Source organism: Fundulus heteroclitus, chromosome 22, assembly GCF_011125445.2.
Source record: "Fundulus heteroclitus isolate FHET01 chromosome 22, MU-UCD_Fhet_4.1, whole genome shotgun sequence".
Taxonomy (NCBI): Eukaryota; Metazoa; Chordata; class Actinopteri; order Cyprinodontiformes; family Fundulidae; genus Fundulus; species Fundulus heteroclitus.
Genome location: NC_046382.1, coordinates 6,528,752 through 6,542,058, shown reverse-complemented (window position 1 = coordinate 6,542,058; position 13,307 = coordinate 6,528,752). Strand labels below are relative to the sequence as shown.

The window sequence follows — 13,307 nt, the reverse complement described above, 5'->3', positions numbered from 1 at the left end:
AGGAGAGAGGAAGGTGAAGTTGAACGATGGTTCTCTCACTCCATTGCTTCTTTCACGGACGCAGTGTTGCAGAGTGGAGGGGAAGGGGGTGCCCATTAATGTGCGCTGTATCATTCATAACAGTAGTAGCGGCATCACTTGCTGCTAAATACCATCATTTGTCAGAGAAAAGGGCTTAGTGACTCAGTGCTACAGATAAGCATTAGAGGAATATCAGCCGTGCACACGCGGCAAAATGACAATATATGTGAGGTAATTACTGCCCTGTTTAAATGAAAACGTACAGTAGTTCTTTAGCCCGTCTTCTGTTTCATCTAAAGCTTCATTTTTCCACGTAACAACATCACTTCTGCTCATATGAAACGTTTGTTTGGAGAAATCACAGGAGTGTGAGGCTTTATGTTTACTGGCTTCACTTTCTCATAGAAAGAGGCAAGATGGGGACTCATTCTGGGGCAAAGTCACAAATAATACAATTCCTCCATACTTTTGATCAAGGATTTGCATTTTCCTTTGCCTCTGCACCATATCCCTAATACAGATTGCTTTTAATAGTCCAGCAGATTGAATCAATTTGAACCCATTCGTATGGCAGATCAAAGCTGACCTCTCTTTGGCCAAAAAAAAAAAAGAAAAACAAACACGTGCAAATGTGATAAGAAACAGGTAAAATATTCTCTCCTGACAGAATTGATGGATCTCACTGGATCACAGAGACGTCATCTTTTTAATACTGTTGATAAATCAGCCGTTATGATTGGCGGATTAGGAGCTGGAACAATATGCAGACTGGAACTCAGCAGCAGAAAACTTCCTGGACTAGAAACACGAGGAGAGCAGGATATGAAGCAAGGGCATTAGCCCTATAATGACTAACTGTGAGCTTAAATACTGAGGGACGTGTGGAGAGAGACACAGGCTGTGTTAATCAGAGGATGATGTGGAGCAGCTGAGGGAAGCAGTGAAGGAGAGAGAAATCTGAATAAACTGAGGTTACATGCAGCTGGCCATGCAATAGCCAGGGTCAGTATGTGGCACATGCTGACCCTGGTTCAACCAAGTTGTTCCTTTTACTGTCGCCACGTGCATTCTCAGGAATAGAGATTGCTGCAAGGTGCAGTTGCCCGAGCTTCTTGGATAACCAAATAGTATTTTAAACTAATATTTAATTTAGGGCTGGGCAACGATTAAAATATTTAATCGCGATTAATCGCCCTGATTAATCGCGATTAATCGCGATTAATCGCGATTAATCGCATTGTATTTACAAACTCCAAGAATGAATTCAAAAGTAGTGTAAAGAGCACTTTTATTTTAATGTTCTGCTGCCATATGAACAAAAGTGTTGTAACATTTGTAGCACTTATTTTATACTGGATATTTTCAACCCATCTATTGAATTTAGTGCACTAGTTGATCTTTTCTTTATAAGAGAACAGCAAGCACTGCAGCCAAAATATGGCCTTTTTTGACCTGCTGTATATTAGCCAGTCCCTAAGCTTGATGTATCATGAAACTGTTGACCTTTTGGGTTTTGTGTTTTTTATTTTATTATTACAATTAAATAATAATAATAATAATAATAATAATAATAACAATAATAATAATAATAATAATAATAATAATAATAATAATAATAATAATTATTATTATTATTATTATTATTATTATTATTATTATTATTATTATTATTATTATTATTTGTGTGAGAGCTAAGTGGGCGGGCCAGGCTGAGCCTGCGTGCTGATTGGCTGGCGCCGCTGAGCCATGTACGAGAGGGGAGGGGGAGCGGGAGAGTGCTTCCGTGACAGCGCGCTGCAGTCAGCGCGCCTGCTGACTGACACTGACTGAAAGCATGTGAGCAACATGCGTTAATGCGCCATAAAATAAATATCGCCGTTAATAGTCTAATGAATTAACGCGAAATTAACGCGTTAACTTGCCCAGCCCTAATTTAATTACATTATATCACATCCAGGATCGATATAGACTCTATGCTGTTTAATTCAAACCCGTTCACATGGTTGTAAACTTAGTTTTATCATTGTTGCTTTTTCTTCAGTCACAATTTTTCATCTTTGCTCAAGTGCACGTCTGCTCACAAGAGGCCAATAGTTCTTTTATAGTTTAAAAACCCGAGGGGAGGAGGAGAAATAACATTATTGATGACTACAGAGTAAAATGCTTAATTTGCACCGTCTTCAACCAAATTATAACTCATACTGAACGCCGCTGTATTTGCATAAATCTCATTAGACTGAAATGAAAGGGGTTCATAAATCGTTATATTAATTAGTCATTTTTTGCCACCCTTTCATAAGAAAATTAGGTGTATTAATAAAACGAGAGAGGAGGATTATTGTGAAGCATAATTGGTCGCTGTGTTACGGGGTTTGGTGCTCGGGTGACAGGTTTGATTTAGTCTGGCTTCACTTCCTTTGTCTGACTAAGTACCTTCAGGGAGGGATGAGTTCAGGTGTGTCCATACATGCAAACATTTGCATGATGGATTTACAATCCATAGACTTGTCTTTAGTAACACCTGCAAGGCAGTGAGCAACTGAATAACCGTGCAATGCAGGACTGTCCAAGAACAGCTTTCCAGAGATTTATATTAAAACAGGAATATTCCTCTACATGTGTTTGACTTTGTTTTATCCAGATAGAGGCGTGTTTATTTTTAATCCTAAATCAATAAAAACAAATTAGAGGCTGAAGAACTGGATCATATTGACGATCTGCCAATGCAGGACATTTCTGATTCTTTCTAAAAAATGTGGCGCTGCGAAGGAACGCTGGAACATGACAAATCAACTGGAGTCTGCTGTGAAACATTTTAGAATCAGGAGTCTTTATTGTCGTTACGTCACCGTAACGAACATTTGGTGAGGCACCGGCTCAGAATTCACATTTAACACACAGACACAAATCAAAGACATCCATGGAAGAACGAAGAATGAACATTCAGAGAAAGGCCCTCAACAATGCAAAAACAAAAGCAAAAGTTAAAGTTTAAAGCAGAAGGGAACGAGTTAACAGAGGGGGAAACATTGTGCTAGTGTTAATAGATATCAGGCACATACAGATAAACATAAAATGTTCCAGTTGAACGTACTGACAACACTTCCTGAGAAATAATTGCTGCACGCTCATGGGAGAAGTCTTTTCATTTTACAAAAAGGACATTTTTATAATTGCTATGTGGGCGACCACGTCTAATATTTTACTTTCTACAAAGCTTTCTTTTTTCTTTTTATTTTTTACAAAAGCTGGAAATTAGCATTCCCAGACCAACAGTCACCTGGCTTGTATATCACCGACCCAACAATGTGGACACTCCTGGATTCCTGCATCTTACCCCAGGGTCCAAGGCTCGGCCAACAGACTGATCTTAGTTTGATGCATTTATTAAACAGGAAAAATAAAAGTTGGCCATTGCCAATCAGAGTTCACCAAACGTTTCTTATCCCAGTGACTCTCATGCCGACTGATGGGTGCATCTGTAGAATAAAAGCCAAAACTTGGTCTGTATTCCCACCTGCATGCTTCACACATTTACGCAGCGTGGCGTATTAGTCAGCCTGGCTTCATGTCAGCTCCGGCTTTGATCTGAGCTCACTACCTGTGTGAAAAACAAATCAAATTTATTACCTCCAGCTCATGCAAAACTATTCACACTTTGCACGTTTTTGTATTGCAAAGAGTTATGGATCCCGCTTTTAGTGAGAGAGAAATATAAATATCTTAAAACTTTCCTATTTAAGGTTTTTAATTTTTTTTTCTTTTACTATGTTTGAATTTTTGTAGAAACAAAACAAATGGAAATGCTCCTTACATTAAGGTCTATCTTACAAACGTATTGCAGTGAAAGAATATTTAATAACTGTGCCAGGATTCACACATGATCTGGACTTTCTGCCGCAGGTTCTTCAGTGGCCCAGCTCAGAGCGACGGACCCTGAGGGCGAGCCCCTCATATACGGGGTCTCCGGAGAAGAAGCCATGAAGTATTTTTCTGTGAACAAGGAGACCGGCGTGGTTTGGCTTCGACAGCAGCTAGACCGCGAGGTAAGAACACGCACACTTGACTCTGCATGCATGCAAAGCGAAAGAACCTGAGACTAGAAAAGACCGTTCTGAAGAGACAAGATGGAGAGTAAGTGATCAGATGATGGAAGAGAAGTGAGCAGTACACCTCCACGGCACGTCAGATGAAGCCAGAGGTGTGAAAAGTCATTACTCAGCTAGAAGTACAGATAGTAGGGTTTAAAACACTTCTGTAGAAGGTCAAGATCAACTCAAACCCTTTACTGAAGTAAAAGTCTAAAGATACCGGTTTCAAAAAGTATAAAAGTAAATGTAATCTAAGAAAAAAAATCTATTGAGGTCAGACCACCTGCACCACAGGGGCCTTTAGTTCATATAGGGACATTTCTGAGTCCAATTATGATATTAATGTAATATTAAGACGTTAATGTTGAAAACATTTGAGACAGGCTTCCTGTTTCACCCACATACAGTTTAGTACAATGCAAATATGCTAAAGAACCATAAATATGCACTACTGAGCATTGACATGGGTTTCATGGAGCAGAGGATATGGTGACTGGTTGCCTGTAAATATTGTTATGGTGCAATAAGTCAAACTTCAGAGACATGTTATCAATAACCTTTTACTTTTTGTTATTGGAATATAGCTTAGCGTTTGTACGGTTAAAGAACTGGACGACATAATGTTTGCATTCAGGGTACGCTTGGTGACGATCACCCTGGTTTTGTTGTCTGTATACAGCAGACAGCGGTGTCAGAATGAAGGATTAAACTAAGTGATTCATCAAAACATGACAGGATTGATACATTCCTGATATGTGCTTTGCTCAGTTCTACAGCTTAGGGCAACAATGAGAAATTTAACTTTGCATCCACCTGTCCTGGACAATCGTTCCAGATCCGGTCAGAGACGTACACACGTCTGCTCTTATTGGCCACCAACCTTCTCGCTGGTGCTTGGTTGGAATATTTCACTTTCATTCTGTATAATCTCTGCGACGGACATCTCCTGCTAGGCCACATACAGCTGCTTTGATTTCTATGTTTTGTTCTTCCTCTTAAGGTTTTTTTTTATTTATTTATTTATTTTTACTTTGCTTGTCAGCAAACAGCAACCTGGTGCAGTACCGCCTACAACCACAACTAAATTCACTTTGTTTGGGTGGCGCTGTTTATCTGGATAAGTGTTTGTCTAACAATGACGAGCCATAATAGAATCAAGCTGAAAAAAAATCGAAGTAACAAGGCAATTTTCATAATATAAGGGGTAGAAAGTATAGAGGATTGCATGAAAATGTAAAGTATAAAATTGTCTAAAATAATAATAATAATTACTCCAGTAAAGTATAAACAACCAACAGTAAGGTAAAGAAGTCTTTGTGCTTCCTTACTTGAGACCTCTGAATACAGCGCATAAAGATTTGTAGAGTGTTTTCACAAGTGTTTTTTTTTTAAGCTTTTTTTTTTATTTTCCGCCTTCTTCCTGTGTGTCACATCTGCATGGAAATATGACCCTGATGTCTCTCTCTCTGCTCCAGACCAAGTCAGAGATGCAGGTCGAGTTCTACGTGAGTGACATCCAAGAGGTACGATGTGTGATTATTGTGTCACGTCTGCACACACGCTGACACCGTGAATACAGCCTGACCACACGTCGCCTCCGTTTCCCCCTTACATGACATCTGTCTCGCTTAACAAAGTTTATGTGCAAAAAAACAAAGCTCCCCTGTTTTCATAATTTCATCAGCGCTTTTTTTCCCCTCTTACTTTTGATGCAGCCGTTTTGTGTTTATTGCATATGTGTTTCCCCCCCTCAGGTGGTCAAAGATACAGTAAACATCCAGATTGGAGACGTGAATGATAACGCACCCTACTTCCTGGGGCAGCCGTACACCGTTCAGATCCCTGAGGTGAGAAACACACACACTGGTAAACTAATTGCATCTAGAGGAGTAAACACGAATCAGAGCGCATGGTTCCTTTTTTTATCTATAGCCATCCAAACTACTTTCTGCAGGTAATTTAAATACAAATGTTTTTTTTTTTTTTTATAAGACCAGTTTTATTTAAAATGTTTTGTCCGTTAAAGCTGATGTGTCATCGTCTTGCAAAAAGTATTCATATATACGTTTGAATTTTTCTGCAATTTGTCACATTGTGAACACAAACTTCAGTGTTTTATTTAGATTTTTTTTTTTAGCCCAACATGAATATACGTCTCATTTTAAAGTGGAAAGAAAATGTTGGATTTTTATCATTCTTTTTTCTTTATAACTGAAAAATTGAAAAGCTAGGTGTGCATTTGTAAATAGCCCCAAACTCCTGAGACTCCTAAAATTTAAGTTCAAACATTAGCCTTCACCATTCACACCCTGATTAAACAGACATCGTCCAGATTATGACATAATATAGTTTAGAAAGTTGTTTGGAGCTCTGTTTAATCCATCATCCAAAAATTAAAAGGGTTACAACAGCTGCAAAACTACCGTAGCAGAGTACCACCCGATGGCCAGCCAGGTGGACTGTGGTAACTCTGGAGGAGCAGCAGACCTCACTGCTCGGGTGGGAGAATCTGTAGATAAACTATCAGCCGTAACCAACCCTAATCTGACCTTTGAGGGAGAAGAAAGCTGCAGTTTGTCCTAAACTGTGTAGAGGACGCAGCAAACGCGTGACAGAATGCTTTAATCAGATGAGAAAAGCAACTTCTGCCCCATCTTCAACACATCATGAAACGTTGGTGGTGGCAGTATCATGCTGTGGGGAGGCTGTAATTCAGCAGGGACAGACAAACTTGTCAGTCGACAGGAAGATAAAAGAAGATGGTGATCTTGGAGACTGAGGCAGAGATGTAATTCAATTCAATTTTATTTATATAGCGTCAATTCATGAAACATGTCATCTCAAGGCACTTTACAAAGTCAAATTCAATCATATTATACAGATTGGTCAAAAATGTCCTATATAAGGAAACCAGTTGATTGCATCAAAGTCCCGACAAGCAGCATTCACTCCTGGAGAACCGTAGAGCCACAGGAAGAGTCGTCTGCATTGTTCATGGCTTTGCTGCAATCCCTCATACTGAGCAAGCATGAAGCGACAGTGGGAAGAAAAACTCCCCATTAACGGGACGGAAAAACCTCCAGCAGAACCGGGCTCAGTATGAACGGTCATCTGCCTCGACCCACTGGGGGTTAGAGAAGACAGAGCAGAGACACAACAAGAGAGACAAAAAAGCACAGAAGCACACATTGATCTAGTAATCTGTTCTACATTAGATGGTAATAGCGGGTGACCCGTCTTCCTTGGATGATGTCACATTTACCTTCCTGCGGGACAACTACCCAGAACCTCCAGCCAGAGCTACAAAGAAAAGCTTCAGAAGAAATCAGTGTCTCCACAGAGCAGCTGTATTTAGAGGAAATTAAACACTGGGGAACTGGACTGGAAATAGGTACAGGAATGGTGAATGCTGTTGGCACCACTGGGTTTTAACTAAATGGGGCTAAATATAAATGCACACAGTGCAATTCCGATTTTTTTTTATGTTTAAGCACATTTTTAGAACCATGCATCCATACCTCGCTCTTTACAGCAATGCAGTACTTTGGGCTTTTGGAGTACATGAAAAAAATAACACGTTAATAAGTTTGTTGTTAAAAGGGTCAGGCTAAAGGGTCAAACGGAAACCTTTGAATCCTCTGCCGATTCTCTTCAGCGCCTCATTGTGCATTTCTATCTCTGTCCAACTGAAGGCGGCCATGTCTCGCTGCCCCTGGTGTCCTCTAGCTCATTCAGACGAGCCTGCACAGCCTTCCAGAAATAAAGGGAGGAACTCTGCAGTGGAAGCCTTAATCTGCGCTAGCTAGCAGCTTCTCCAGCTCCTCTGTCCTCTTTCTGAACAAGCTACCTCCTTCCTCTTCCCTCACTTTCTCTCAATCTTCGTGTTCCCCTCGATGCTTTCTCCTCCATCTAATCCTCGATATGAAGTAATTGCCAAACTGAAGTGGAGGACTTCAAACAGGGGCTTGAGTCCACACACGGCGAACACACCCACGGCTTGTTGTGCTTAGACTGAGCGCACACCTCTCTCTGAGTCCTCAGCAAATCTTCAAAGCCACCGGCTCTTTCTCTCCCTGATCCATGAAGTCAGCCAAACAAATGGCAGAAATAAGGCGTATTTAGATGAGGCTGCTCAGATCACCCACAGCCGGCCTGAATCCCTCGGGCCACTTCGGCCAGCTCACCGCTGTGTGGGACTTTCTTAGTCTCTGCTCATTCTGACAAATGCAGAGAATAAAAGGTTTAATATCAGGGCTGAGAAGCTATTAAAGCGGGTCGTGTTTGATCCACACCGGCACACATCATGCTGGTTCAGTCGCACCGCTCACAATCAGGCTAGAGATGCACCAGTTTGGTTTGAAGGTGGACGTGTGAATTCATAAATTGATATTTTAGTGAATCTAGGTTTTACCAAATGCAAACGTATGTGTGTAAACTTTGTTTGAATCCTGTCACTTTAATAAAGGTCCACCATAAGGAGAAAATAAGCTGCAAGGCTACATTTCTGCAGCCTTTATTTTGCTAAGCTTGAAATGTAGCTGAGGACCTTCTGCTGTCTGGTTGTGGGATTCCAGGCTGAAAAGAGAGGGAGAGTTTGCAGGTTTGATGCATTTAATTTAAAGTGTTAGATTATGATTTAGGGCTGAACCATCAACACTTGGACCCAGAAATAGGACACATTCGATCCAGTTCTGGTATCGGATATTGGGCTGAAGCTACTGATCCCGGATCTGTTGTCCTGGTCCTGAGTTGCTGCAGGCAATATTTGGCCTGATTTTATTCTTGAAATTAAAACTTACAGAAAAATACTTGATGCAAATAAATAAAAAGATGATAAACTATAAATGTTAATTTTCTGAACTGGAAATTGATATTGCAGACATCTCTAGACGTAACTGTTAGATTGAATTACTTTAAATGTACCTGTACAGTAGGTGTGTAGTAGCAAGAGAAAAGCTAACTGAATCACTGGAAGTTAATTTATTGTTTCATCCCTCTATCCCTCCTGTCTGCTATGATAAACTGATAGGAGACTTATAGATGGATGGAAGGTAGGTCTTTTAATCATGTTATCAATATTTTCCTCTCACAAAGCCACACTTAAAGGCTTCTGCTATGTTGTCTGGGATGCACTTCAGATTAAGCAGCTCATTAATACAGGGATTAATAGATAATTCTGTCACAAATTATGCAATTAGCAGCCATGTAAACATAAATACAGCTGAAGATGTGGCTAAAGATAGCAGAATTATATCTGACTGCCTGTGTGGGACAAAATGAAACATAGACAAAGACAAAAAAAAGGACATTAGACCCGAATTGGACTTAGACTTGAGGTCAGGGACTTGAGTCTAGGGATTAGTCTTTATGGCACTTAATCAGAGGGAAAGGTGAATATGACACCTAGCATCCGTTGGTTTTCTGAAGTATCTTTTTCTGGTAAAGAGCGTTAGCAACAGAGTCCAGGTACATCTGTCTTTATTCGGTGCTCCCATCAAACATTATTAACAGAAGGGAGATGACAGGCTTTGACAGTGAGGGACGTCTGCAGACTGTGATCAGTAACTTGTTCATGTTTGCTGTAGCGCCATAATGACGGCCCCACAGATGTTTCTTTAACTCAACGTTGTAATAAATAAACTCCAGGTTGTTTCAAAATGGCATAAACATTATTTACCTCCAACATTATCCCCTCTGTGTTAAACTAGTGTTGTTACGAAAGACTTCTGGTTTTTTCAAAATTAAAGCGCCTTCCGTTACATTTAATCACAAATGCAACATCCTTTCTCATTCACTCCGTTTGCCATGACTAGACCTTTATTACGCAGTTCTTTGTTTCTCCTGTAAATCTTAGAACTCAAAGTGAATAAAAGTTAAGCAAGGAAAATGTGTTTTTAAGGGGGCGTGGCCAATCTGAGTCGTAATAACAGGTTGTACCCATGTTATTACAAAAACAGTAATGGTTCTTCAAAATAAAAGTTAATCCTGTTCTATTCACACAGACATTTTACAGTAAGTTCTGAAAAGCCATTTCCACCAGTTATCTATCTTTATTTTTTATAAAGGTAGAATATTATATCCTATATATAGACAATTTTTTGAAGGTTCCTGTGGTTAATATTGATTTTAAAGTATCTTGTAAGTATCTGATGTGAGAATGTTAATTTTAGCCATTTGAGATTTGAGATTTAACCTGGACTAGAGAACAACTGACTGATTGTCTCTGGGTTATATGACACTATAAATAAAAAAATCTGCACTAAATGTTTTAGTAAAAGCATTCAGGACCAGAAAATATAAATATTCAGATTACTGATATAGATTCGGGTCTCAGGATCTGTTCAGAACCTAAAGAACTGTGTTGAAACGTCTCCGCTGCAGAACGACGCTCGTTAGAACACGTGGAGCCTTCGTGTATTTAAACTCTGTATCAGAATCCAGCAGGTTGCAACGTGTTTATTCATAACGCTCAATGATTCGGTGTGCCTGGCTCGCTTGATAAATGAGACGCGGCAAATTCATTCTGATTTCCTTGTGTCACAATAATGATGCGGCACAACTTCCAATCTGTGCACAGAGAGCCTCTTTATTGAGCTTTGCTCCTCTTCCACTCGTCTCTAACAGACTTGGAACTCGACAAACGCTCGTTGTTCATCTCGCTCTAACCTTTTCGCCACCTTATCTGGTTTCCCGGCGACTTTCTGTACCTGCATTTTTATGGCCTCATTACCTGCGTGACCCCGGCTGACCTGCAGCGGGCAGAGCAAACATGCCGGGACATCACTTCATCACGCTGTCACTCACTGGACATGCCACAGTAACGGGGGTTAGAACACCATCAGCACATCACACACAACGCGGGGCAGGAGTGACGGACGTGAGGATGAAGGAGCAGCACTGGAAGATAGGCAAGGAATTCAAATCATCTGCTTTTACACAACTTGAAATGTCACAGAAAATAAAAGATGGACTGATGCACATAGAGAACAACAGAGTATTATGTTTGCGGGTATAGAGTTATATTTAAGAGCAACAGTGCTGACGAGAAGTTTAACTTTGGTAATTTAGGGCTTTGAATATTGATCCTTTTCCTTCCTCCAAAGAAAAAAACATCCAGCAATCAACCTTAATCATTTGGAAACAGGGACTTTATACACTGTTTTGAATTTATTGGTAATATTCATGGACGGTCAAAACTGCATCTAGGCTCAAAGATATCCATATGCCCTCTGCTGATGTAAAATTCATGTTTCTTAGCTAACACCCACTTTATGCTGACATCATCAGGCTTCTACCATGATCCTTTCTGGACAATTGACCACTTTTCATGCAGTGATTAATCAGGATTATTAAAACCTGTTGAACCTCTTTGCCGGACCAGGCTTTTAAACATAGTCCACTAATCTGACTTATGGTTGTTGATTGTAGAAGTGCTGCTTTATTCCCTCCAAAACCAGTTTACCTGTGTAGTTCAGAGAAATGTATTTCTAAACCCCTTAGTTGTGTCTAAGTATCTATCATCTGAGACAAACCGGCCCTCTAAGATGAACGGAAACTGATCTTAAGGAGCAACCAGAAGTTCAAACCTGCCATTAAGTAGAAACTGCTGGAACACCAGTGTCACGGTCCACAGAGCAGCCAGTTTTCATCTCTATGAACGGAGACATTTGAGCTAGTTGGCAACACTTCAAGGAATTGATGTTTGGAGAGGTCAAGATGAAGCTTTTAAATCCCAAACAGACCAAATGTCAAGCATGGTGGTGGTAGCATCATGTTAGGGTGCGTTTCACTGCCAGTGGTACTGGTTGACTGCACCGAGTGGATGAATGATGAAGAATGACTATAACATTCTTTAACTTCACATTATCAAAGGTAGGTTCCAGAACTTTCCCCAAGTCTCTTTGTGAATAACTGTTCATGCGTCTTACCTGTTCTTCCACTTAAAAAAAAACTCCCAAATCCTCTCTGGTCTACTTTTTTCTGCTGAGACCTTCATTTTCTTCTCACAAACTTGAATGCAGTTCGTCTCTTGCAGCTGTCAGCCATTTTCAAAGTCATCGGAGCTACGATGAATGGCTAACATTGAAGCTAACTGCTAACTTAGCCGCTGAGCTGACCGGATAATTACACTAGAAGCGTGCATGCGCAGCCAGCAAGCGGAAACTAAGAAGGAACGAGCACGCACACTGGCATTCTGGGAGCCCGTCAGAATGATGACATGTGGGACAACCAATAGTTTTGAGGGACTTGAGCGACAGAAGGGGCGAGACAAGAAATCCCTGCCCTGTGGACTGAACGGCAGGGTTTTTACAGGCCTGGAGTTCTTATAGAGATCTTTTTTACCTCCATTTTTCTGAATACATACTGTATTTATTACCTTCGGGATGGAAGGACTATTTTAACAGTATTACCAGAAATAGCTTTACCAGCTAGATGGTTAAAACTTAGACGCAACTGAGTTGTTCAACTAGAAAATGATCCTAAACCCAAATCCAAATTTCTTTGGGACTGGATAAAGCAGACGAACTTGGAGCTTCCTGAATGGCAGTGACCAGAAAGCCATTCCACAAGCTTAGAAATGGTTCCAAATTCAAAATATTTATATTTAAAACTGAGGCTTGTGCCAGTAAACTATTGTATTTAAAAAAAAAAAACGTCCATTTCTGATAAGAGTGGTCAAACACCCAGCAAGAATTATGCCTGAAGAGCTTGCTTGTGGCCACAAAACATGTGTGGGTCCTCTGCAACGTATATAAGGGATCATGGCCTACATGAATCATGGTTTATCTTTATAACTATTACCATGTGAGGGTTTGGAAAAAATCAATGAATTCAAAATTGTTCACCTAGTTCTTGTCTTCAGCAATCATTAAAGTTGTTCGCTGTAGATCATTCCTCGCACAATCAATAATAAATCATGCGCACAGTGAGTGTATGCTAAGGTTTTTAGTGGCGCGGTTGTAGTGGGTGGGCCTGTGTACGGAGCAGACGCAGCAATGTGAGTATCAAGGTGAGCAGCGCAGTCTGTGTGTTAATGCCGTTTTAATTTGTGGATCCATAAAGAGGGTGGAGGGGAGCAGGTGGGCTGCGATCATTTCCTCTGTCAGTGCTAATGAGCTGGCCAGATTTACTACATACACATCCTCCTGCAGCCAGCGCGTACGCAGAGTGTGGATGCCAAACCAAAAAAAAATA

At 40.5% G+C, this 13,307-nt stretch overlaps 1 protein-coding gene across 1 annotated transcript in view; it reads left to right on the top strand.

Moving 5' to 3' along the window:
• The window catches only part of cdh23 (cadherin-related 23), a 263,409-nt gene that overhangs the window by 63,407 nt on the left and 186,695 nt on the right, over window positions 1-13,307 (top strand). Inside the window, exons 5-7 of the mRNA XM_036126497.1 lie at window positions 3,925-4,067; window positions 5,588-5,635; window positions 5,867-5,959. Of these exons, the coding sequence (XP_035982390.1) occupies window positions 3,925-4,067; window positions 5,588-5,635; window positions 5,867-5,959 (284 nt within the window). The remainder of the gene's footprint in view (window positions 1-3,924; window positions 4,068-5,587; window positions 5,636-5,866; window positions 5,960-13,307) is intronic.